General features: G+C 44.1%; 1 protein-coding gene across 1 annotated transcript in view; it reads left to right on the forward strand.

Annotated features, from left to right (window-relative positions):
- The window catches only part of LOC126986650 (uncharacterized), a 113388-nt gene extending 86164 nt beyond the window's left edge, over positions 1–27224 (forward strand). The window contains exon 7 of the mRNA XM_050842925.1: positions 26726–27224. Coding sequence (XP_050698882.1) covers positions 26726–26783 — 58 coding nt within the window. The 3' untranslated portion in view covers positions 26784–27224. The remainder of the gene's footprint in view (positions 1–26725) is intronic.
- The last annotated feature ends 402 nt before the right edge of the window (positions 27225–27626 follow it).

The raw sequence follows: 27626 nt of genomic DNA on the forward strand, positions 1-27626 counted from the left end.
AGGGCAGGAAAGGGTGACCCACTTATGACACGAGAGTGTTTTTTAATGGACTGCTGCGTCGCCCAGACTTGTTTCTACATCGAATGAATAATAAAAGAAATGAATGTAAGTTGAATATAAATCATTTTCCTGGCTTGCTGGAAAAAAAAAAGGTTGTGGTCTAGTTAAAGTTTGTTGTGAATAATATGAGGAGAAAATGAATTTGTGTTCTGGTTAACTTGAAAAGGGAAAAAAAACGGTGTCCCGGATAACGTTAATAAAAAAGTTTGTTCTGGTTAACCTGAATAAACAAAGTTTGTTTGAGCGAGACAGAATGAAAAAGTTAGCCTTCCGGGTAGTTTGTCGAACACACACACACACACACACACACACACACACACACACACACACACACACACACCTGTCACACAAAGAATCAAACGCTGGCCTCGTCCTGAAGAGTTATCACTACCGTCCAATTTAGTTTGACGAGGCTGCGAGGAATCTAGAAAACGGACAGCGCCGGGCCTTTCCGTTCTGTCGGTCTGGCTGTTACGCGGCATCAGACAACACAAACTTGGGCTGCGCGGCGGAGGCATAAAGCAAGCTGTTAAAAGGCCAGGAATGAAAGGGAGGTGTTGGGAAATGTACGATAGGGAAACGGAAGGAGGAAGGAACGGAAGAGGAGGTTAGGATAATGTTAGTGGAGTGCATTCAAAAAGACTAAAAGTGTATGGAAACTGTTGGGAAATATATTATAGTGGAAGAGGAGGAATGAAAGGAAGGGAGGCTACGATACTTCACCAAACACTCGCTATGTAATGTAAAGAAATATAAATTATATCACTGGAGTATATTCAGAAAGACCAATAAAGAGAGTTGTTGGGAAATATATTATAATGGAGAGGGAGGAGGAAGGAATGGTAGGAAGGGAGGTTATGATAGTTCATCCACACTGCCACAATGTGAAGTAGATAGAAAGATATTTGAGTTTATTCAGGAAAGGCCAGGAGTGAAAAAGAGTTGGGAAATATATTATGGTGGAGCGGGAGGAGGAAAGAACGGGAAGAAGGGAGATTAAAATAGTTCCCCCACGCTGCCGCTATGTAAAGTAAAGAGATATAAAGAAAATAATAGTAAAATGGAGTGTATTCAGAAACTGGTTGGAGAAGAAGGTAAAGGAGGAGGAAGAGGAGAAAGAATAGGAAGACAAGGAGGCGAGGATCAACAAAAAAAAAGTATAAGCAAAATGAGAAGAAAAAGAAGAAAGGAGGAGGATCAAGAAGCGGGGTAAGAGGATTAAGAAGAAAAGGAAGAAGATTAGAATTTAGATGAAAAGGAGGGGAAGTTAGTAGCCGAGGAGAAAAAAAAGAAAGATGAAGAAGAAATAGAAGGATAAAGAAAAAGAAATAGAATAAGTAGAAGAAGAGGAAGAAGAAGAAGAAGAAAATGAGTTATAGTATTAAGACGAGGAGGAGGGAGAGGGTAATAGTTGTAGAAGAAACAAGAGGAGAAAGGAGAAAATAAAGAAGGAAAAGAAGGGGAAGAAGAAAAGGGAGGAAGAGGAAAAGTGCCATACTAGTAGTAGTAGTAATAGTAGTAGTAGAAGGAGGAGGAGGAGGAGGAGGAGGAGGGAAAGAAAAAGAGTAGAAACAAGAGGAGAAAAGATAAAATAAACAAGGAAAAGAAGGGAAAAACGAAAAGGGAGGAAGAGGAAGATTGCAAAAGTAGCAGTAGTAGTAGTAGTAGGAGGAGGAGGAGGAGGGAAAGGATGAAATAAGAAAGGAAAAAGGAGAAGAAGTAGGAAGCTCAACAAATTTCTTATCAGCTGAAAGTAAAAGCAAACACGAGGTAATTCAATTCGCCTCTCCGCCCCCCTCCAACCCCTCCGTCGGCCCTCCTCAGCCCATTAGTCTCCGCGAACCCTTAACCCACTGTCCAAGAATATTCTGTGAGATTCTCAGGCACGTATTCTCAGACTCTTTCAGCTCTCACGGTAATACATTTCCAAAAGCCGCAAAGGAGATTAGTCGGGTTCATATGAGCGGTTTAAATTCCTGGGTTTATGTTTTCATCCTTCAGCTTCTTCCTTTACTGTAAGAAATCGCATCCTTAACGTTCAACCCTCAAGTACATACAAACATAACCTCGTCACCTCACAGCTATTTCCTATCCTCCTTTTTTTTCCCTTGCGTTCCCTTCTTTACTGCAAAATGAAACATCCACAACCTCCTCTAAGCACATACGATCATAACCTCCCACCTCTCAGTCCCGTCAGTCAGCCAGCATCCCGGACTCAGGGGGAAGGGCGCGAGGGCCGAGCCTGGACCTGTGGCTCGGCGGGCAGTGAGCCATTGGTGTGTCGGCGGCAGATTACACAGCACGTTGACGAAACCAATTAATCGCCTGAGTGAAGCGGAGGTGGTGGTGGTGGTGGTGACGGCGGCGTTGGTGGTGCTGGTGGTATAGTTTGTCAGCTGCTCTCAAGATACTGAAAGCCAGAAAAAGCTGAGGACATGAGGAGGAGGAGGAGGAGGAAGGGGAAGAAAATAAAAATGAGGACGAGAAGGAGGAGGAGTAAGAAATTTAAGACAAGAAAGGAAATCTAGAAGGAAGAGGAAAAGAACAAGGAGGAGCTACAAAGACGACTTGCAAACTGTTGAATGCGATGACGCGAGACTGCTGGCACATATTGCTATACAAAGATGACGTACAAACAGTGAATGCAATGAAGTGAAGCTGTTGGCACGCTTAATGAAGAAGAAAGACGAGTGTAAGGCAGACGTGCAATCTATTCAATACCATGAAGTGAGGCTGTTAGACCACATACAGAAAAATAGACGAGTGTGAGGGGGAGATGTTCACGCTGTTAGATATCTTATAGTGTAATGCAATGATGTGAAGCTTTTAACACCCATATAGAGAGAAACCAAGACCTGCACGAAGACTATAAAAGAAAAAGAAGCACCCGGAACATTGCTTCATTGGCAAGATGGAAAAATTACCGGAAACTCTTGGAGCGTGGCCGAGAGAGGCGAGGCAAGGAGGGCGCGGCAATTAGAAAGTTAAGGAAGCAGTAACCGTGAACACAGCGAGGGAGCAAGAACCGAGGGAGGGAGGGAGGGAGGCCGCGAGGACGTGTGAGGAGGAGAGAGAAAAAATAAGCGCGAATCATTTAATTAAAAGCGAACCAGAAAAAAAAAGCCAGGAATTACGAAAAGTTAAATATTACTCTGGCCACTGTTGGTGAGAGAGAGAGAGAGAGAGAGTAAAAAGGGCCAGTCGTGGAATGTCAGAAGGTTATCAAATGTCATCGCGTGGTGAGTCTAAATTATCCAGCCGCCGAGCCTTTGATGGCGGCCCGGGGGAGATGAACAATGCCGGGGTTTTTAGTTCATTAAGAAATTTTACCTTGATACCCGCGGCCCTGGCGAGGACAAAACACCCCCCGCCAATCCTATGACAATCACACGCTCGCTCGCCTGACAAGTTTCCGCTCGCATGGAATAGACTTCATTATTTTCCGTTTCATTTGATTGGTGAGAGTTAGCGAGAATGTAATGACGCAGCGGCCTCCTGTAGCCCGTCACAATGGGCGAGGCTGTGGAAGGGTTAAACAATGAAGGTTGTGTGTTGAGGGTGTATGTTAAGTATTTTTTTATGTTTGTATGTAGTTGTATGTTGATGTAGGTTTTATGTTGTATGTTGAGCATCGTGGTGAGGAACTCGATAGAGCGTATTGTGGTTAAAACGAAGCAGTGAACGACAATATAATCACTATGTCCATAATCTGGTGAATTTATAGAATATACGGATGAAGGAAAGTATTAACGTATTATTTTTCATGAACTTTGAAATGGTATGAGAAGTTGATGAAAATTTGAGAAAGGTGTGTGTGTGTGTGTGTGTGTGTGTGTGTGTGTGTGTGTGTGTGTGTGTGTGTGTGTGCGCCATTCCTCAGCTTGAACTCGGTATTGCATGCAGGTCCGTGCAGGCGGGGACAGGCACAGACAGCCCCGCAGACAATTAACAGAGCCTCTGCCCACAGCGGGTCCACTAATTCAAAACTCATCCTCATCAGCATAACAAAGAAGCCTCGTGCATTGAATTAGTTCCCTCGCATGCCGGCACTAACTTTACTTCCTCTCTTTATTTTCTCTCTCTCTCTCTCTCTCTCTCTCTCTCTCTCTTCCTTCGTGACAGAACACCAACATATTCTTTTTTTCACGGTTTTCACTTTTTTCCCGGATATGAGCACCGAGGGCAGGCGCAGCTATAACATTTGCCCTAAACTCTTTTTTTCCATACTAGTTTATTTTTATGGTTCTTGATTTGTTTACTTTACTCATTCACTCACTCATTCACATTCGTTCTTTCACTCACACTCACACACTTTCTCTCCTTTTTCTCTCTTTATTTATTTTTATAGTTCTTGTTTTGTTTCCTTTTTACTTTACTCACTCACTCACTCACTCATTCATATTCGTTCTTTCACTCACACTCACACACTTTCTCTCCTTTTCTCTCTTTATTTTTATTTATTTTTTGCTTCTTCTTATGTACAATCTCCTAATACTTTTTTCCTATTAACGCCCGACAACTGAACAGCTTTTTCATTCTTTCCGCTTCGCTCATTATGGAGTTAATCGCCTGTGAAATATTCCTTAATTGGGCCTAACGTGCATAAACCCATAACTTGTGCTCCCCATCCTCACACACGACCCGACCCAACCCCGACCCACCCCGCCTCGTGCCGACCTACCCCGACCCACCCCGCCTCGTGCCGACCTACCCCGACCTACCCCGACCTACCCCGACCCACCCCGACTCGACACCCGAGCCACCCCGACCCCTACCAACTCCGACTAGCCCCGAACCGCCCTCACCCATCCCCGCCTCCCCTCGACCAAACCTTTCCCACCCCTTCCTACCCCCGCCGTTTTCCCGCACTACCTTGCCCCACCCTGACTGCCCGACCCGACCCAACCCGACCCACCCTCACCCCTTCCATCCTCGCCCCGCCGTGCTCGCCGTATACGTGGGGCGCGGCGCTTGATCGTGCGTGGCTGAAATTACTGACTAAATTTGTGGCGGTGAATTCATGTTTCTTTTTTGGTTTATGTTCGGTAGTATTGCTTCGATATTTCCTCTTTCGTGTGTACCCCTCTCTCTCTCTCTCTCTCTCTCTCTCTCTCTCTCTCTCTCTCTCTCTCTCTCTCTCTCTCTCTCTCTCTCTCTCTCACACACACACACACACACACACACACACACACACACACACACACACACACACACACACACACACACACACACACACACACACACACACACACACACACACACACTATTTATCTATCTATCAATGCCTTACTATCGGTCTGCATATCTATCTATCCGATCATTCGTCTGTCTGGGCGGAGGCAATAGACGCAGCAGCCAGCACACCCCAGCGGCCACACATCCTTCTAATAGCCCGCGCAATGCGTCCTTATCGGCGTCAGGGGAGACGTATGGACCGAGCCGAAAGCCACAAAACGCATTACAGAGGTGTCAGGCAGGAGTCTAAAGGTGAAGTATGGCCCGTGCTGGAATGGTGGGGAGGAGAGGAGGAGAGGAGAGAAGGGGCATGGTTGAGGGAAGAGAGTGGGTAGAGGATGGAGGGGAAGGGAGGAGAGGAGAGTAGAGGGGAAGGGAGGAGAGGAGAGTAGAGGAGAAAGGAAAACCTCGCGGGAGTAATGAGCGTAGAGGTGTAGGAGTTATATACTCAAAGGGGAATGATGTTAAAGAGGAAATTGTTTTTGTGATGAAGTGGTGGAGAGAGAGAGAGAGAGAGAGAGAGAGAGAGAGAGAGAGAGAGAGAGAGAGAGAGAGAGTTCAAATGAGTACAAAGGAAAAGCAAACAGCAACAGACCAAGCAAACAGCGAGAGAGAGAGAGAGAGAGAGAGAGAGAGAGAGAGAGAGAGAGAGAGAGAGACTTAATGCGTAAGGCAGCCGTCCAAGTTGAAGGGAAATACAAGGAAGGCGAACTAGAGGGCGCGGCGGAAATGGCTTCAAGGGGAGACTGATGGAAAGAAAATGTAGATTCGAAAGAGTTCCCATTAAGCTATCTCTCTCTCTCTCTCTCTCTCTCTCTCTTACCTGTAACTTTCCTCCCCTTTCTCTTCCTCCTATTCTCTCCATTCTTATCATTCTCTCCATTCCTCTCTCCTCTTCTCCCTCCTCCTTTCATCCTTCCTTCTACTTCCCTCCCTTTTCTCCTCCCCTCCTCCTCCCTCCTCCCTATTTCTCTTCTCTCCCCCCTCCCACCCTTTCTTCCTCCTCCTCATCTAGTTAACTCTCCTTTATTTATCTTCCTCTCCCCTCTTCTCCTCTCCGTTTATTATCTTTTTTTTATGCCTTTTCCTCCTCTCTCTTTCTCTTCTACACCTTCTCCTCTCACTCTCAATTGCTTATACTTTTCCTTCTTTTCCTCCATCTTTTCCTCTCCTTCTCTTTTTCCTGCTGTTTATTTTCCTCCTTTATTCCCTCCTTTAGTTTTCTTTCCTCCAGTTCGCCTCCTCCTCTTCCTCCTCCTCCTCCTCCTCCTCCTTTTCCTGCTTCTTCTCTGCTTTTTCCTTTCTTTTTTAACTTTCCTTCCTCTTTTAATTTTTCCTCCTTCCGTCTCCTCCTCTTTCCATTTTTCTTACTTCTGTTCCTCCTCCTCCTCCTCCTCCTCCTCCTCCTCCTCCTCCTCCTCCTCCTCTACAAAACAAGTGTACTGGAGTCTTTGATAGGGAAAAATAACTATGAACACAATCCAAATTCTCTTTCTTTCATTAGAACATTCTTTCCCTGCTACTAATTAATTCTCTCTCTCTCTCTCTCTCTCTCTCTCTCTCTCTCTCTCTCTCTCTCTCTCTCTCTCTCTCTCTCTCTCTCTCTCTCTCTCTCTCTCTCTCTCTCTCTCGTAAAGTGTGTCTCTCAGGCAGATTGAGTGTCCTGAGATGGCGCAAACTACAGCTCTGAACGTCTCCAAGAAACGGCTCGGGAAGGGAAGGGAAAATAACACTAGCGGGAATGGGTGTTAGGAGTTGTTGAATTGGACAGGCCAAGAGGGAGAGATGGTCCTGATGGCAGACAGAGAGGACAAAGAGAAGAAAGTTGCAGGTAGAGAAAATGGGATTGTCAGGAGAAATGATAGAAGGAATTGAAGAGCAAAGGTGGAGTTGAATGATAGGAGTGTAAAATGAGACTAGGAGGAAGGGAGACAGTTGAAGATTGAAGATTTTGGTGTCATAGAATGGTAAAATGGAGGGATAATTTAAGGGGAAACTCTCTCTCAGGGGGACGACGCTCCTGTCAGAAAAGTGTAAATGGAATACTTGAGAGGGAGAAGTGAGAGTGAATAAGACTGTTGGGAGAGTTTAGGACTTGAAGAGAATAGAGTATAAGAATCACTTGGGGAAAGGTTTAAGAGGGAAGATAGGAGTGGCAGGAAAGAGTTGAAGGAGTACTCGAGGGGAAGGTGAAGGTGAAAGATGGGGCTATCAAGAGAGGGCAAAAGAGTACTCGTTTAGGAAATTAAAAAGAGGAGGTTGTGTGTTTGTGTGGTATTAAAGGGAAGGAATAGGACACCCAGGAGGAAGTAGAATGAATAATCGTAAAGGAAATTTTAAAAAAGAAGGTTGTGGTTTTGTAAGGAATTAAAAGGAAGAAATAAAACACTCATTAGGAGGTTGAAGAAGTATTCGAAGGGGAAAGGAGAAAAGTAGGTTGGCTTTGCGAGGAATTAGGAGGAGGAAATAAGAGTTTCAAGGGAAAGTAGAAGTATTTGAGTGGGAAAGGAGAGAAAAGTAGCTTGTGGTTATGTAAGGTATTAAAAGTAAGGCAAGGAAGGGTTCATTTTCCTGCTATTCCTCGAGGTACTTATTCTCTCAAAGGCTTCATCGGTAATGCAAAGACTAACACAGCGGGCATTGGAGGCTCTTCCCTGCCCCCCTCAACGCAGTGTACGTTTCCTTGTATAGTCAGGAATGGAAGGGTGGGGTTGCTGCCTCGTCGGAGGTCATGTCTGGTGCGTGTTTGTGCTGATATGTGGTGGCTAGTAATTACAGGAGTTTTAATGAAGATGAAGCTGTTTTTCTTTTTACAGTAAAGAACATAAGAACATAAGACGCCCAAAGGAAGCAGCTCAAGGGCAACAATAAGTAATAATGAGAAAAAAAAGCCCGCTGAACACCGCCCCTAGAAAAAAAGAGTTCAGAAGAGTGACCAAAAGGGAGGTCATTTTCTTTTTACAGTAAAGGAAGCAGATCAATGGCAACAATAAGTAATAATGAGAAATAAAGTCCGCTGAACACCGCCCCTAGAAAAAAAGAGTTCAGAAGAGTGGCCAAAAAGAGAGGTCAGTTTCTTTTGGCCATTTCTGAATTCTTTCTTTCTTTTCTTGGGTCAGTGTTTAGCGGGCTGTTTCTTATCATTACTTTCTGGTGCCCTCGAGCTCCTTCCTGTACTGTAAAAAAAATTAAACTGTTCTATCTAAAACTTCCCAGTCAACGTTTCTTTGTGCCTTACGACTTTTTTTTTTAAGTGGATAGAACGAACCTCGTGCTCCAACTTATGGCCTCGTAATTACGGGGTTATTAGTAGGAATGAGACTACGAAGACAAGTTTATCTTTCAGCTTCTGTTTTGCTTCGTGTCTGGCGGCTGTTTGCTCGCCTCAGTGGTCCACATCAACAAATAATTACAGGAAGCGTTGCAGGAATGAGACGATTGAGGGAGTTTATCTATCACTTAACCTTTGCCACTGAATGGGGAGGAAAATAGTGCTGTTTTTTTTTCGACTGATCATGTTTAGTACTCGTTTGTGTTTTGAAAATACACATAGGGGCAAACAGTAATAAGGAATGCTGTGATAGAAAAAAAGACAATTGAGGCATTTTGTTTAGCATTTAACCTTGAATGGGAAGGATAAAAATGTTGCTTTCTCGACTGATCATGTTCGGTACTTGTTTGTGTTTTGAAAATACACACAGGGGCAAATATTAATAAGGAATGCTGTGATAGAAAAAAAGACAATTGAGGCATTTTGTTTAGCATTTAACCTTGAATGGGAAGGATAAAAATGTTGCTTTCTCGACTGATCATGTTTGGTACTTGTTTGTGTTTTGAAAATACACACAAGGGCAAACAGTAATAAGGAATGTTGTGATAAAAGAAGACAATTGAGGCATTTTGTTTATCATTTAACCTTGAATGGGAAGGATAAAAACGTTGCTTTCTCGACTGATCATGTCTGGTACTCGTTTGTGTTTTGAAAATACACACAGGGGCAAAGAGTAACAGGGAAGGTTGTGATAAAAAAGACAATTGAGGCATTTTGTTTAGCATTTAACCTTGAATGGGAAGGATAAGAATGTTGCTTTCTCGACTGATCATGTTTGGTACTTGTTTGTGTTTTGAAATAGGCGACAGGGGCAAACAGTAACAGGGAAGGTTGTGATAAAAAGACAGTTAATGTATTTTTTCTAATCATTTATCCTTTGGCATTGAATAAGAAGGGTTGTTGTTGTTGTTGTTGTTGTTTTCTGACCGTTCATGGTTCTGGGTGTGCTCTGAAATAGAAGTGTATACAGGAACAAGTAATAACAAGGAGAGTACATAGTGATAGAGATAATTGAGGGAGTTTATTTGTCATCTAACATCTGGCAGTGCATGGGAAGTAGTATTGTTGTTGTTGTTGTTGTTGTTGTTGTTGTTGTTGTTGTTGTTTTCTCGACCGTTCATGCTCCTGCTAATGTTCTGAAATATTCCACAGTGACAAATGAGAACAGAAAAAGCTGTGATGAGAAGAGAATTCAGGAAGTCTATTTATTTTATTTAACCTTTGGCAATGTTGAGTAAGCGGCACTTCTGTTGTGGTTGCTTTTCTGGGCCATACATGTCTGGTACCTGTTTGTGCTCTGAAGTAGAAGCACTGGGCCAATTAGCAAAGGGGAAATTAGTGATAAGAAGATAATGCATAGTGTAGTTATTGTTGTTATCTCTACCGTTCATGTTTGCTACCTGTTAGTGCTCTGAAAATGACCCCAGGGACACACAATAACAGGCAATCTCGTGACAAGAAGACAATTAAGGGAGTTACGTCCACGCTTTGTCGCTCATGGAAGCAGTAGGCGGTTCATTAACACGGAAATTTCGTTCTCTATTATTGATGAAAATAATGACTCTTAATATTGGCCAAGATTATTATGCAAGAGTTCCGTCCCTATGGCGCTTTCGGCTTGAAAAACACCTGAAGCCCGGGCAAGTGTTTGGGAAGACTTGGTAGTTAGTAGTAGTAGTAGTAGTAGTAGTAGTAGTAGTAGTAGTAGTAGTAACATATCTAAATAACTAAAACTGATGTGTATTTCTGTCATCTTTGGTTTGCTTTTCATTAGAGGAACGTGTTGACTCTTTCTTCTAATGTTTTATGTCGCCCTTCACCCGCGTCCCGTACCGTAGAGAAGAAAGATTGTTCCTGGCGTGAACTTATGTCTAAAACACTGTTAATCCGTAGGAGTGTTTGCAGAAGGCGTGGGAGCAGCAGAGTCTATGCATATAAAGTCCAAAATATAAAGTAGAAGAAAGGATATCGTCCCCGTGGAGTTCTCGGCGTGAAACTATATCAAACACTCCGTGGGTGGGGGTGTTAGCAGAAGACGTCCTGAACTGTTGTCCTATACATAAAGATTCCTATATATTTATAAAGTTCTATACAGTGGAGATGAAATATTATCCTTGTTGAGTTTCCAGCGTAAAATTATATCTTAACAGTCATTAAGTCTGAGTGTTTGCAGACTATGTGCCCGCAACAGTCTTATGCCGAAGTCCCATCCATAAAAAGTCCTTTACATATGTAATCTTATACCTCAGAAGAAAGAATATTGTCCTTTTTGTTGTTTTATAGCGTGGAATTATATCTCAACAAACACAAAGTCCGTGTAAGTGTTTGCAGACAACGTGGGACCAACAGAGTCCATCCCAGGCGATTACTCTCTGTTTCCGTCACGCGGGTCAGGATGAGGCGGGCTTCGGAGAGGCTCGCCCCGGCACAGGAAGGCAGGCAAGGAGGCGTGAGATGCGAACACACGTGCAGGGCTGATGAACTAAACACAATGAGCATAAACTAGTTAGGGGAATAGAGCAGGAAAGGCGTGCACCGACACATGAAAGCAAGCAAGGAAACGTGAGATACGAATACACGTGTTGTGATTGAAATGCATTAGTAATATAGTTTGCCTTTAGCAGGAGAAGTGCGCAACGGCAGAGAAAAGCAAGCAAGGGAGCGTGAGATACGAATCCATGTGTAGGGGTGAATGAATTGGATATAAGATTACAAATGTAGGGGTTGATAATAATAATATGTAACTCAAGAGGAGGGTATCAGGACACCTCTCCTCCCGAAATTGACCCCTCTTTCGGCCACCTCTTTTGATTCTTTTTAGGAGCAGCGAGCAGCGGGCTTTTTTTTATTATTGTTTCCTTTTTTTGTGTGCCCTTGAGCTGTCTCCTTTGTAAATAAAAAGTGCGTAGCGTATATAAAACTAGAGAGAGTAGGATCGTGGGTGGTAAAAATAATGTACATATTCCTATACGGACACAATGGAGGAAGGCAAGGTCGTGAGGGCTGTTTAGAGAGAGAGAGAGAGAGAGAGAGAGAGAGAGAGAGAGAGAGAGAGAGAGAGAGAGAGAGAGAGAGAGAGAGAGAGAGAGAGAGAGAGAGAGAGAGAGAGAGAGAGAGAGAGACACACACACACACACACACACACACACACACACAGAGAGAGAGAGAGAGAGAGAGAGAGAGAGAGAGAGAGAGAGAGAGAGAGAGAGAGAGAGAGAGAGAGAGAGAGAGAGAGAGAGAGACTGCCGAGACAGCACACACGGCAAATGTAGTCAAGGAATCAGTTCTATAATACTTTTGTCGTCAGTTTCAAGATAACTTTTATAAAGCGAACCGCTCACAAAATGCTGGCGCGGCGCTGTCAGGGAGGGAGAACCAGGACAATTTGAGACCTGGTTATATCGTTTGCGTCCCTAACTTCTTTCAATTATATGGGAGCAATGTGATGCTGACGAGATGGATAGATAGAGGTAGTGATAGATAGACAGATAGATAGGAAGGGAGAACCAGGACAATTTGAGACCTGGTTATATCGTTTACGTGTGATGCTGACGAGATGGATAGATAGAGGTAGTGATAGATAGACAGATAGATAGGAAGGGAGAACCAGGACAATTTGAGACCTGGTTATATCGTTTACGTGTGATGCTGACGAGATGGATAGATAGAGGTAGTGATAGATAGACAGATAGATAGGAAGGGAGAACCAGGACAATTTGAGACTTGGTTACATCGTTTTGGAGTTCACTTCTGATATTTATATGAGAACAGTATGATTCGAACTTTGATATAGATAGATAGATAGATAGATAGACAGTTAATTAGATAGATAGATAGACAAATAGACAGATGAATAGATGGGTTGTTTGTATATTTGTTTGATAGATAGATAGATCTCTTGTCAGCCCTGTACTCTCCCTAACCAAGAAACAAAATCACCTCCAATAATATAATCTTAAAATCCTTCAATGCCATGATTAACGCCTGAGCTTAGGACGGTATGGAACAATAATATGGTATAAGGAGAGATGACCGAGCATTTGCCTGCCCCACACTGCCTCACGCCTGGCCTCCCCTGAGTGGTGCCTGGAGCCTAGTGTGCGCGAGGGGCGGGCGGCGGGAATGGTGGTATTATGCCAGGGAGTGCACTGAACTTGTTGCTGATAGCGTCGTTGGGGTAGTATACGGCGGCAATAATCATGGGCCAGAGACGAGGGAGGGAGAGTTATGAGCTGGGTCGGTTTGCAGTGAACAACAAAAACTACTTTCAGAGTACTACTACTACTACTACTACTACTTCTACTTCTACTACACTACTACTACTACTACTACTACTAACTACTGCTACTACTACTACTACTTCTACTACTTCTACTACTACTACTTCTACTACACTACTACTATTACTACTACTACTATACTCGCTACTACTACTACTACTACTACTGCTAAAACATATACTGGGTGAACTATTGTTATTCTCGTTTATCCTAGGCCTGAGCAAGCAATGAATACTAATATAGGAATAGAGATAGATAAATAGATAGATAGGAAGATAGAGGTGTGGCTTCTTTAATAGACAGATATGATAGATTAACAGGCGTGCAAGATAACCAGGATAACTAAGCTGAACTAACAAGATGGAAAGCTAGACTAAGGACAGACTGGGGCAGCATCAAGGTAGACTAGCTTTCAACACAGATAAACAGTCATACGTATAGTTAAACAGGTCTCACTGTTTACCCGACTCCTCCTTGCATCAGCCCAGCTCTTCCAAGTGACATGAAGCTGATTAAAACAAAACTTAGGCAACATTCATCTAACATAGCGAGAGCAAGTTGTTATATAGGTAAAAAAAAGTCTTCTATGAAAACCTAAAGTCCCCCCTTGTAGCACCCAGCTCTTCCAAAGGACAATGCTTGATTAAAACAAAACTTAGGCAACATTCATCTAACATAGCGAGAGCAAGTTGTTATATAGGTAAAAAGAAGGTCTTATTGAATACCTAAGTCCCCCTTGTATCAGCACAGTTCTTCCAAGTGACATGAAGCTGATTAAAACAAAACTTAGGCAACATACATCTAACATAGCGAGAGCAAGTTGTTATATAGGTAAAAAGAAGGTCTCATTGAATACCTAAGTCCCCCTCGTATCAGCACAGTTCTTCCAAGTGACATGAAGCTGATTAAAGCAAAACTTAGGCAACATACATCTAACATAGCGAGAGCAAGTTGTTATATAGGTAAAAAGAAGGTCTCATTGAATACCTAACTCCCCCTTGTATCAGCACAGTTCTTCCAAGTGACATGAAGCTGATTAAAACAAAACTTAGACAACATACATCTAACATAGCGAGAGCAAGTTGTTATATAGGTAAAAAGAAGGTCTCATTGAATACCTAAGTCCCCCTTGTATCAGCACAGTTCTTCCAAGTGACATGAAGCTGATTAAAACAAAACTTAGGCAACATTCATCTAACATAGCGAGAGCAAGTTGTTATATAGGTAAAAAGAAGGTCTCATTGAATACCTAACTCCCCCTAACTCTTCCAAGTGACATGAACTTCATTAAAACAAAACTTGCGCAACATACATCTAACTTACAGAGGACAGGCTGTGTTTCCCGCCGCTCAGAAACTCTCACCGCGGGCTGTCCATCAAGAGAGACCGAGTTCAGCTGTTGTGCAGAGTGTGTGTGTGTGGTGGGGGGGGAGGGTGTCTGGCGGGGAAGGGGTCTTTGTGTGAATGGGGGGAGGGGGTCTGTGTGTGTGTGTGTGTGTGTGTGTGTGTGTGTGTGAGTGGGGTTTGTGTTTGTGTATTTACTGCGGCCACTTAGGTGATTAAAGCTGACTCTCTCTCTCTCTCTCTCTCTCTCTCTCTCTCTCTCTCTCTCTCTCTCTCTCTCTCTCTCCCCCCCCCCCCCACCCACCCTTGCACATCCAGTTAGATATCATTTCGTTCTTCGGCCTCAAGTTTAAATGAATTACGAACGCTCCTGCAATATTTAACAAACTCACACCGGCACTAACACAGTCAAGCAGCGTGTAGGGGTGAGAGGGAGCTCCGGGTGCTGTGTGGGAGGGTGATATCTTTGGGGACAGCCCGGCGCAATCTGACTACTCGTAGGCTGCAGGCAACGGGCTTCCGATCCTCCCACGCGCTGCCCGAGTGTTTGATTCTCTTAATATGTAGCGAGAAAGGTTGATGCTGCAAGGGTGAATGCTTCGTTGCCATTTATTATTTGTTTGAGGTCGCTGCCGGGTTGTTTTGTAATACTTTAGATGTCATGAACTGCGCGTCAGATGTCGGATGTAACGGCTCCAAGACAGAAGGCGAAGAAGTCTTTTTCTTCTATTATATAATTTACGTTTGTGTCAACGGCCTAAAGTTTGTAGCACCCGAGAACTACCAGCCGCTGAGCCTTCTGGTGCCTCAAGAGGCGCCTCGTCACTGCACTGATTCCCCCGGCAAAAGGCAGTCAGCTTGCTTTCATCGTGTGTGCCAGGGCCGTGCCGTTGGCCTGTCCACTTGAAGCAGCACAGATATACCGGCCACTGAGTCTGTCGGGGCCCCGGGAGTTACTTTGCGGCCCCGCTGCTTCACCCAGAGAGATGCACCGCGGCCGCCCTTTCATGTGCGCCGCCAGACTAATCCGCTTATCACAGGATAAAGATGCTGGCGTGGCAGGGGCCGCTCCCTTCATGCAGAGAGCGCTGTGCACCCCGCTGACCCAGAGACAACCCGCTACCTAAGTTTGCAGCTTAAGGTACCTTGCAACTAACAGTATTAATGACTTCAAGGAACACTTTGTCTCAGCAGCTGTAGACGAGCGTTGTTGCATCACACGACCTCGTCAGTAAAAAAATCTCCTTCAATACAAAACTCTCCACCATCCACCTTGAAAAACGCCGAACATGTGGAAAAATTCCGCTCGCCCACACAGACCCGCACACACTCACGCACTGTTTTACTCGTGAAGCCCAGCACTAAATATTTCCACAGAGACGCCTTTCTCGGTAACTGTTAGCGGCGGCGCCGTACTCAGGCAAAGGTTCGTGGATATCAAAGGTCAAAAAGATTGCGTCTTTTGAATAATTATTTAAGGACATTCCAAGAAGCCCACATCAAAATGAGCTTGACTCTCGCGGTGCATAAAGACTTGCAGCGAGCACTGTGAAGGTCGCTTGCTCTTACTTTCCACTTTAACGCTTGAAGAGTTTACTTTTATCTCATTTCATCTCGTTCTTTGGCAATTTCGTCCTTCCCACGGCGTAGATAGAGCAAGTTATTGTACAGCAATTCTTAAAAGTTGCTAATTTCTGTCCCGTGTGTCCCAGGCTGTAAAGAAATTAAGATAAAACACATACATGAAGAATGGAACACAATTATTATTATCCATTCATTCACTGGTGCTTAAATCTTTTCTTTTATATTTTATACTCGAAATGAACCGTCCTCTTTGATAATGCTGTCTGGCGCATCACGTAGACAAAGGCCCGTCATCAAAGCCTCATTGTGTTCTGGCAGGGGCGGCGGCTATTCGTTCCCTATCTAGTCCGCTGTGGTTCTACTTCTTCTTTTCTTTCTTCTACTTTTTCTTCGTTTAGCGTCCTTATTTTCCCTTATAACGGGCTGAACCGGTGAAGAAGCTGTTGCACTTTCGATAAATTTATGACGTTGGGTAAGAAGTCGACGATCCACCACAGCGAACATCAGCAAGTCTTCCTTCCATCGTCTGAACGCCCCGATAACCTCTGCCCCCCGTCCCCCGTGGGCCATAATAATACACACGAAGCTTGCAAGATTGAATAACGTCTGTGGTTGATTCGATAACGTTTGTAGTGAAGCGAGTAAAGGTTGTTGATAGATTATTGATAGTGGCTTGCTGAGGTGTGCTGCGTGCTCCGTGGATGGGATGACCTTTTGTACGTTGATACTTTTGGACATTTTATGGTATTCTTTTTTTTTTCTTCTTTTTTGGGGCTTTTATGCTTTTCAGACTTTTGTGTAATGCGATTGAAACTAAGGAAATATGAGTAAGCAGATTATTTTTCTCTCTCTCTCTCTCTCTCTCTCTCTCTCTCTCTCTCTCTCTCTCTCTCTCTCTCTCTCTCTCTCTCTCTCTCTCTCTCTCTCTCTCTCTCTCTCTCTCTCTCTCTCTCTTTCTATCTATCTATCTATCTATATCTGTTTATCTATCTATTTATAGCGATCAATCTAATAATAATAATAATAATAATAATAATAATAATAATAATAATAATAATAATAATAATAATAATAATAATAATAATAATAATAATAATAATAATTGTAATAATGCTCTCCCTCTCCCTCTTCCACAATGTGTTAATCTCGTGACCCACCAACACGTAATTAAACAAAGGCCGGCAGCACACACACACACACACACACACACACACACACACACACACACACACACACACACACACACACACACACACACACACACACACACACACACACACATACATACATACATAATTGTTACAAAATTGCAATTGTTACAAAATAAGATAAAATACAGACATACACACACACACACACACACACACACACACACACACACACACACACACACACACACACACACAGAAAAAGACAAAATTACAATGAGATGCAAATTGGCGATATACTGTCAAATATTTTCCTCTTTAATCGAATTCTTTGACTCGCTTTTCGAAGATGGATTCCAGTTCGGGGAGGAATTTCATGATATCCGGTAATCCTTGTTGTTGTTGTTGTTGTCTCCTATAAATTATTCAGTGCATTTATTAACTTTTTTTTCTGTTATATTATTTCTTTTATGTGTTCTGCCATCTCGTTAATTCCTTTAGTGTTTCTGTTTTTCCTTCTCTTCATCATTCCTTCGTGTCCTGTCTTCTCTCCTCTCTTTCTCCGATTCTTCCATCTCATTTCTCGTTCACTCTTCTCCTCTCCTTTCTTTTCTCCTTCACTCTCCTCCACGTCCTCCTTTCTCTCCCATCATGCTGTTTTATGAGCGTCGTGACCCGTGAATCTTTTTTTCTTTATTTGCTTTTCAGTGTCTATTTTTCAACGTCTTGGAATATAAATATAAATTGAGTCTTAGCGTTATAGAAAGAAATGGCAATAGTGAAAATTGTGTGTGGGGGGTTGAGAGAGAGAGAGAGAGAGAGAGAGAGAGAGAGAGAGAGAGAGAGAGAGAGAGAGAGAGAGAGAGAGAGAGAGAGAGAGAGAGAAGAAAGGTATTAAAGTCGGAGGTGGCAATTGATTGATGGCGGTTCTTACACGCGCACACACACACACACACACACACACACACACACACACACACACACACACACACACCTGGTCTGCTTGATGCTCTGACTAATCAATACCTTGTGAGAAGTTGTTCCTGACGTGTGTGTGTGTGTGTGTGTGTGTGTGTGTGTGTGTGTGTATAATAGACAAACAGACGAGAGAGAGAGAGAGAGAGAGAGAGAGAGAGAGAGAGAGAGAGAGAGAGAGAGAGAGAGAGAGAAATGGTAAAGAGCTTTTCAAGATATATCTCCTATGGTTTATTTTTCCTTTGTTCGCCTATCGCCTTTCAACTTTCCTTCACTCCTTCCTTTCTTCCTTCCTTCACTCCTTCCTTCCAATAGTAACAGAGCCGGGTAGAACGCGAAGTAATGGGTTTAAACTGGATAAATTCGCATTCAACAAGGACATAGGCAAGAATTGGTTCGTCAGCGGAGTGGTGGATGAGTTGAACAGGCTTAGCAGTCATGTTGTGAGTTCCAATACGATAGATACATTCAAAATTAGATCAAATATATTCATGGACTGTGATGTTAGGTGGGGTTAGGTTCACAGGAGCTGCCTTGCATAGACGAACCGGCACCTTGTAGACTCCTTTCGTTCTTTTACACTTATGTTTTTATTTATTTTTACTTTCCTCGTCCTGTTCCTCCTCCTTCTCCTCTTCCTTATGCTCCACGTCAGCTATACTATACTTCTCTTTATCTTCTGTTCTTCCTCCCTCCTCTTCCTCTTCCCTCCTCCTATTGCTCATTCTTGTTCCATTCCATTGCCTATTGTTTTTGTTTATGTCCTTACGCTTATGTGAGTTCGTGCATCTATAGATCTATAAACGAATGAATAAATGGAAACAGAAAGCAAGTCCCTCTTTTATGACACATTTCCATCTTACCATTTGATCACCTGCATTTGTTTTTGTTAGGGCGATATCTGTGTGGGTTCCTGCGTCTATTGATCTATAAACGAATGAATACATGGAAGCAGAAAGCATTGATCTAGCAAGTCCCTCTTTTATAACACATTTCCATCTTACTATTAGATCACCTGCATTTGTTTTTGTTAGGGGATATATGTGTGGGTTCCTGCGTCTATTGATCTATAAACGGATGAATAGATGGAAGCAGAAAGCATTGATCTAGCAAGTCCCTCTTTTATAACACATTTCCATCTTGCCATTTTATCACCTGCAGTTGTTTTTGTTAGGGGATATCTGTGTGGGTTCCTGCGTCTATTGATCTATAAACGAATGAATAGATGTAAACACGAACCTTGGTGTGAGTGTTTATAGGAGTTTGTGATGCTCGCTTTATTACTTTTCTTTATTGTTTGCGAATATTTACGTGACAGCAAGGAAGTATCATTAAAAATATACTTCTCTTTGCTCTCCTGTCCCTCCTCCTCCTCCTCCTCCTCCTCCTCCTCCTCCTTATCCTCCTCCTGCTCTTGTTCCCCCTAATCCTTCTCCTAATCCTCCTTCTCCTCGTTGTTCTCTCTCCTCCTCTTCCTCTCTCTTTCTTTACCTCCTCCTCCTCCTCCTCTTTATCGTTGATGGCTTCCGTTCCACACCATTCTCCTCGTCGTCCTCTTCCTCCTCCTCTTCTTCCTTCTCCTCTCCCTCTTCTCTTCTCCGCATTCCCTGACACGTGTACCCTTTTGACATCTTTTTCTCCTCAGTTTTTCCTTCCCTTCCTCCTTTCTTCTCTTAACTCCGTCCCTTCCTTCTTCTCTCCCTCCTTCCCTTCCTTCCCCTCCTTTCCTTTCCTCCTATTTACTCATGTCTAGTAATTTCATGATCAACGTCTCCTTCAATTTCATTTTCCTTTGACATTTCTTTTATTCCTTTTTTCTTCTGCTTCTTTTTCTTCTATTTCCCTTTCTCTTATTTATTTTTTCGTCTGCTCTTCTTCTTTCCTTTCTTTTTTTCCTCTGCTGTATTCCACTTCTTTCATCTCCCTCTCTTCCTCCTCCTCCACACGAAAGACTCCTCAAGAAACTTAAGTCGACGAGGTTAGGCGACAACCTGACAGCGTGGATCAAAGACTGGCTCTATGGAAGAAAACAACGAGTTGTACTCAACGGACAGGCCTTCGAGTGGCTCCCGGTCACAAGTGGAGTGCCACAGGGGTCAGTGCTGGGACCCATACTCTTCATCATATATATCAACGACCTAGAACTAGTATTAAAATCCAATCTTTCAAAATTTGCCGACGACACAAAGGTGGGCGGGAAGGCCCTCACGACGGCAGACTGCGAAATTATCCAGAGAGACCTGGACCAGATCACTCGGTGGTCAGAAAAATGGCAAATGTCCTTCAACACTGCCAAATGTAAAGTAATGCATATCGGATCCAGAAACAGCAACCACACATACCACATGGGTGGCGAACCACTACATGTAGTGCAAGAGGAAAGAGACCTCGGGGTCACCATCAACAGTGACTTGAAACAAACAAAACACTGCAAGTCCGCCTGTAAGAAAGCCAATACAATGCTTGGGTTCATAGCGAGAAACTTCGAATACAAGACGCCGGGAGTTATGTTATCCTTGTATAATTCGCTGGTAAGGCCCCACCTGGAATATGCCGTGCAGTTCTGGTTTCCTAATTACAGGAAAGACATTGAATTACTTGAGAGAGTACAGCGCAGCGCCACGAAGATGATACCATCACTGAGGACGAAGCCTTATGAAGAGCGACTCGAGCGACTCAACCTCTTCACGTTGGAAAAGAGACGACTGCGGGGAGACATGATACAAGTCTTTAAGTACCTGAACAAGCTCAGCAACGTTGATCACTCCAAACTCTTCACGTTACAAACTAACCTGAGAACAAGAAACAACGGAAAAACAATTCAAGCAAAGCGATGCAATACCGACATCGGCAGGAGTTATTTCCCGAATAGAGTTATTCGCCACTGGAACAGCCTTCCTGCAGAAGTGGTTAGCGCAGAGACCATCAACTCCTTCAAGAAACGCATTGATCGCCACTTTGCTGCATCGGGAGTGAACTGAACGTTCCCAAGAGTAGATACACAAGTGCTTTAATCCTTTCCTGCAAGCCACTCCATGTTTCCTCCTCCTCCTCCTCATCCTCCTCTTAAACTCTCATGTTTCATTTACCTCCTCCTCCCACACACTATTAATTTTCTCTAAACGTCCACACAAATCTACAACTACAAATTTTCCTCCTCCTCCTCCACGTCCTCCTCTTCCTCCTCTTCCTCCTCCTCCTCCTCCTCCTCCTCCTTCTCTTCCTCTTCCTCCCTCCTACTTCTCTTTCACCTAAATAGTCATACGTCTTTGTTTTCGCTCCACTAACATTCTCCTCGTCCTCCTCCTCCTCCTCCTCCTCCTCCTCTCCTCCTTCTCTTCCTCTTCCTCCCTCCTACTTCTCCTTCACCTAAATAGTCATACGTCTTTGTTTTCGCTCCACTAACATTCTCCTCGTCCTCCTCCTCCTCCTCCTCCTCCTCCTCCTCCTCCTTATAATCCACAGTCTGTCTCACAATTTTCGTTTTCTTCCAATTTTCGAGTCTAGACAAGACTGACTGGAGGGTATGACGTAGGAGGAGAGGGAGGAGGAGGAGGAGGAGGAGGAGGAGGAGGAGGAGGAGGAGGAGGAGGTTATCAGGAAAAGTAATAAAAAATTGTCTGGAAACGTGACACAAGTTTAAATAAATTTCTTTTATCACTCTCTCTCTCTCTCTCTCTCTCTCTCTCTCTCTCTCTCTCTCTCTCTCTCTCTCTCTCTCTCTCTCTCTCTCTCTCTCTCTCTCTCTGAAAATCTACGGAGCCAGACTTTCAGGGTTGACTAACTTGAACGCGCGCACACACACACACACACACACACACACACACACACACACACACACACACACACACACACACACACACACACACAGACAGACACAGACACAGAGAGAGAGAGAGAGAGAGAGAGAGAGAGAAGGAAAGAAAAGAAAAGAAAAAAAAGATAATGAAGGAGAAAGAAATAATGAAGAGAGAGAGAGAGAGAGAGAGAGAGAGAGAGAGAGAGAGAGAGAGAGAGAGAGAGAGAGAGAGAGAGGGGTCAGGAAACAAACATGCGTGCATAGGGAGGGAGGGAGGAAGGGAGGAGGAGGAGAATCATTATATTTCCTCCAGAAACATTATAATACTAGGCGTTGACACGAATACCTCTCTCTCTCTCTCTCTCTCTCTCTCTCTCTCTCTCTCTCTCTCTCTCTCTCTCTCTCTCTCTCTCTCTCTCTCTCTCTCTCTCTCTCTCTCTGCTTCTCTCCCTCCTTCATTATTTATTTATTTTCTTATTTCCTTTTCTTTTTTTTCTTTCCTTCTTTCTTTATTTCCTTTCTTTCTCTCTCTCTCTCTCTCTCTCTCTCTCTCTCTCTCTCTCTCTCTCTCTCTCTCTCTCTCTCTCTCTCTCTCTCTCTCTCTCATTCCTTTCGTTCATTCTTCCGTGCCCAATATTGGTTCGCCCCTCCCTTCCCACCTCCCTCCCTCCTCCTTCCTCCCCTCTCTCCTCCGATCATTATTTCACCCATCCTCTTCCTCTTCCTCCTCCTCCTCTTTCTCCTCTTCCATCCTTCTTCTCCTCCTCCTACTTTCTCTTATCTTTATTATTATTATTATTATCATTCTCATACTCTAACCTCCTCCTCTTCCTCCTCTTCCCTTTTCTTCTTCTTCTCCTCCTCCTCCTCCTCCTCCTCTCGTAATGGCTCTTCTTGAAACACCAAGACGGGGGAGTAGCTTACTTTGGTGTAATATGAACCGACCTTAAGTTGTCCCGCGCGCCTCTCCACCACGAGAAAGCTTCCACCCACCCACTATGCTTTCTCCACTGGATCCACTTCACTCCATGTTACTCCACTTCATTCCATTGTATCTCGTATCTCCACTCACACCAAGAACCACCACCACCACTACCACCTCTACACTATTGCTTTCTCTTTCTGTTATACTTCGTTTCATATTTCTTCACTCTGCTCCCCACCTACTCAAACCACTAACTACCACCATCACCACTAACAGCACTAACACCACTACCACCACCACCACTACCACCTCTACACTAATGCTTTCTCTTTCTGTTATACTTCGTTTCATATTACTCCACTCTGCTCCCCACCTACTCAAACCACTAACTACCACCATCACCACTAACACCACTAACACCACTAACATCACCACTATCTCCACTCTCTCTCCTACCACCCTCAGTTACTCCACTCTGGTCCACTTTGTTCCACTTTCCGTTACTCCAGTTCACTCCACTTTACGGAAACTGACACTTGTAAGTCCTGTAACTCACCTCACATCAACATCCACCGCCGCCACCTTCACCACCACCACCACCACCACCACTCACTCCATCACCGCGGTATTCCATTAATCCACCTTTTTCTCAGGCCATCCCTCTTCCACCCCCTCACCACTCCACAGCCTTTCTGCAGCTCTCCACTCCACTCCTTTAATTCCATTCCATCATCGTTTTCCATTTTCATCCCTGCAGAGAGAGAGAGAGAGAGAGAGAGAGAGAGAGAGAGAGAGAGAGAGAGAGAGAGAGAGAGAGAGAGACCATAAGCTTTTCCCAACATCATCACCACCACAACCACCACTACAACCACCTCACAACTACAATCAATATAACTACTACTACTACTACTACTACTACTACTACTTATACTAGCCTAACCCTTACTTCTATAAAAATGATAATAACAATAATAATAAAAAATAAAAATAATAATAATAATAATACCACCACCACCACCACCACCACCAACAACAACAACAACAACAACAACAACAACAAGACCACCTTTCTCCGCAGCGTTTTAGCGAATCCTTGTTGTGGGTGATGAGCTTTGCGGTCGATTACTTGCGGTAGGGCGGGGAGGGGTGGTGGTGGTGGTGGTGGTGAGGGGGAAGTGGGGGGGGAGAGGATGTGAGGGTGGTGGTGGTGGTGGTGGTGGTGATGGTGGTGGAGGTGATGGAAGGAAGGGGAGTAATGATGTTGGTGGTGGAAGGAAGGGTGGTAATGATGGCGGTCACGGTGGCGATGTGGTGACGGTGGTGGAGGGGGGGATAAGGAGGAGGAGGACGAGGACAAGGACGAGGATGATGAATAGAAAAAGAAGGAGGAGGACGAGGACAAAGACAAGGAATAGAAAGAGGAGGAGGGGGAGGACGAGGACAAGGACGAGGATGATGAATAGAAAAAGAAGGAGGAGGACGAGGACGAAGACAAGGAATAGAAATAGGAGGAGGGGGAGGACGAGGACAAGGACGAGGATGATGAATAGAAAAAGAAGGAGGAGGACGAGGACGAAGACAAGGAATAGAAAGAGGAGGAGGGGGAGGACGAGGACAAGGACGAGGATGATGAATAGAAAAAGAAGGAGGAGGACGAGGACAAAGACAAGGAATAGAAAGAGGAGGAGGGGGAGGATGATGAATAGAAAAAGAAGGAGGAGGACGAGGACAAAGACAAGGAATAGAAAGAGGAGGAGGGGGAGGACGAGGACAAGGACGAGGATGATGAATAGAAAAAGAAGGAGGAGGACGAGGACGAAGACAAGGAATAGAAAGAGGAGGAGGGGGAGGACGAGGAAGAGTGGGAGTGAGAGAAAGTTGGGAGTTATTTCAAGGGAGGGTCAACTGATGGCAATGGTTAACAGGGCGGAGGAAGTTATGGTCGCCTCGCCCTTATTACAGGCGCTCCCCTCCCCGGCCATTCCCTTGACCTCTGTTCCAACGATTTCAGTGCGGCAGACCCCTTTTCCATTCCTCTTTTTCTCCATTTACTAGTAGTGGGACTTTGTGGTGCAGTGGTTTGCACAATCGGCTCACAACCGAGAGAGCCCGGGTTCGATTCCCAAGCGGAGTGGAAAATAATGGGCGGCTTTTCCGATACCCTACGCCCCTCTCCACCCAGCAGTGAATGGGTACCAGGTATTAATCGGATTTTGTGTCCCGTCTCCTGGGGTCTCTTCCCTTCTATAATTCCTTCCCCTTGTCTCTCTCTCCGGCATATGACCACAGATGTTGCGCCTACTAAATGAAACTTTCCAAACTTCCAACAAGATTAATGGGCCAGATTTCGTCCACATTGTTTAACGTGTCCTAACTAATACTTGCGTTTCCATCACGGATATATAAATACAAAATTGTTGAATATATGTACTATAACATATTTACTCCCTACAATATCTTTATCATTTCACCATTCTTTATCTTTACTGGTGTTCCTCTTTATCTTGATCTTATATGTGCAGAAATATCTACCTTGACACGCGCGGCCTTGCATATGTTTACTTTCTTCGTCGTTTTTTACGTGTTTACCTCCAACAAGATTACTGGGCCAGATTTCGTCCACATTTTAACGTTTTCTCTTTTACTCGTGTTTTCATCAAGACTTTATGAATACAGAAATGTTTAATATATGCGCTCTAACATGTTTACTCCCTACAATATTTTCATCACGAATATATAAATACAAAATTGTTGAATATATGTACTATAACATTTTACTCCCTCAGTATCTTTATCATTTCAGCATTCTTTATCTTTACTCGTGTTCCTCTTTATCTTGATCTTATATGTGCAGAAATATCTGCCTTGACACGCACCGCCTTGAATATGTTTACTTTCTTCGTCGTTCTTGGGAGCCTCGGTCGCGTCCTCCCTTTCGTTGGGTTTGTATGCACAGAGCGTTATCGGGGATCGGTAGATGGGGAAAGTTTCTATACGGTAGGCCTACGCTGCTCTTTTCATCATCCCCAGCTCTCTCTCTCTCTCTCTCTCTCTCTCTCTCTCTCTCTCTCTCTCTCTCTCTCTCTCTCTCTCTCTCTCTCTCTCTCTCTCTCTCTATCTCTATCTATCTCTATCTATTTGTATATTTGTCTATCTAACTTTTTATCTTGCCTTTTCTTCCTTTCTTCGGCTTCTTCCTACTGATTTTCTTCTCTTCTTTCTCCTCCTGATTGCGTTCCTTTATTAATTTCGTAACTTTTAATTCCTTCAGGTAGAGTTAGCCCCTGTAAGGTTTGGTGTTCGCGGGCCTGACTCTCCTTGGGCTCAGTGTTTCATTTCCCTTAACTTTCCTTAGCCTTCCTTTTCCTCCTGTCCCTTTGTTCCTTAAGAAGTCAGTCGGTGTTTCATTGTGGTGAGATTATAACCCTACATTTGATTTAAGCTGATTATCCTCCCTCTTTTTCCTCATCATCATCTTATCATCATCATCATCAACCTATCCCTTCTCCTCCATCTTATTCTCCTCCTCCTCCTCATCATCATCATCGCCCTCCTCCTCCTCCTCTTCCTCCTGTGGTTCTGTTAAGTCAAGCTTTTAATTTCGAGGCATCGTTCTTTATCGTGGTGAATAATTTAAAGATAAACTCATCTGGTCAATATATGTGCATTACACACACACACACACACACACACACACACACACACACACACACACACACACACACACACACACACACACACACACACACACACACTCCGCTCCGGTAGCTCAGTGGTTAAAGTTCTGCGCTGCCAGGCTTCACGTTCTGGCAGGCGGAGGTTCGAGTCCCGCTTTTTCCACTAACAAGGAGTAGTTACTGTTCCCTCTTGATCAAGGGGGACGGGGTGTGTGTTGTGTGCAGGTCCCGGTAGTACCCAGAGATCGAATATAATGAGCCTTGCTATTCAGAAGGGTACTAAGTGGCCATGACGACTCCAACTCGTCATCAGGCATTGGTAGTGAATAACACACCAGACTCTAATGTGTGTATTCTTCTGTTCCAGGTATGTACAGAGTTCACACGCGTGTCTTCCTGAAGGTGGCGGCGAGGGTGAGTATTGAGGAGGAGGAGGAGGCGGAGGAGACAACGGGGCCAAGTACCGTTGAGACACAGACAAGTTGGCCGCCAAATCCCTCACTTGACCTCACCGACTCGACGTTCCCAAGCCTGATACCGGCGAAGGGCCCTTGTGTGTGTGTGTGTGTGTGTGTGTGTGTGTGTGTGTGTGTGTGTGTGTATCAGTTGATATGACACCCGTTGACACTGACATATTCTTCAAACTTTTCTATATCCAATTTTTTATTTCTATTTTTCCCTGGTCGCGTGAAATTCGCATCACAGCACAACATATACGTTTTGTTTTGTTTTCCGTATAATCCGAAGCGTCTGACGGACTGACTGACTGACTGACGTTCGACACAGCCAATAAAAATGTGGACAGATATTTTGACCGGCCAACATTTTCATCTTTTTTTTATCGAGGCTCTCCACATCTATGTCAGTCACCTGGGGATGGGGGGGAGGGGACGGAAGGGGAGGGGAGAGAAGAGGAGTCTTCATCCTTTAATAACTCGCTGGTAAACTCTGCTACAGCCTTCATTTGTCTGTATTTCCTCCTGCCTACGACTTTGAACTCTTTGTGGGTGCAGCGCCTTTGCCGGAGTCTCCATCCTTTTACAACTTTCGCTGGTCTGTATTTCCTCCTACCTACCAGCGTTGCCAAATTATCGTATTAACCACATATCGTATCTATCATTTTTATGCCTCAAACTCTCGTACCTACACAAGTAACGTGAGAAAATCAAAGTTAGTGCTAAAACTGTTGAATATTGATGTTTTTCGTTCTTTGTTGTTATAGTTATCGGTCAGCAAGTACGAAAATGAAATGCGATGAGTACGATAAT

The sequence above is a fragment of the Eriocheir sinensis genome, chromosome 62 (assembly GCF_024679095.1).
Source record: "Eriocheir sinensis breed Jianghai 21 chromosome 62, ASM2467909v1, whole genome shotgun sequence".
In the NCBI taxonomy this organism is placed as follows: Eukaryota; Metazoa; Arthropoda; class Malacostraca; order Decapoda; family Varunidae; genus Eriocheir; species Eriocheir sinensis.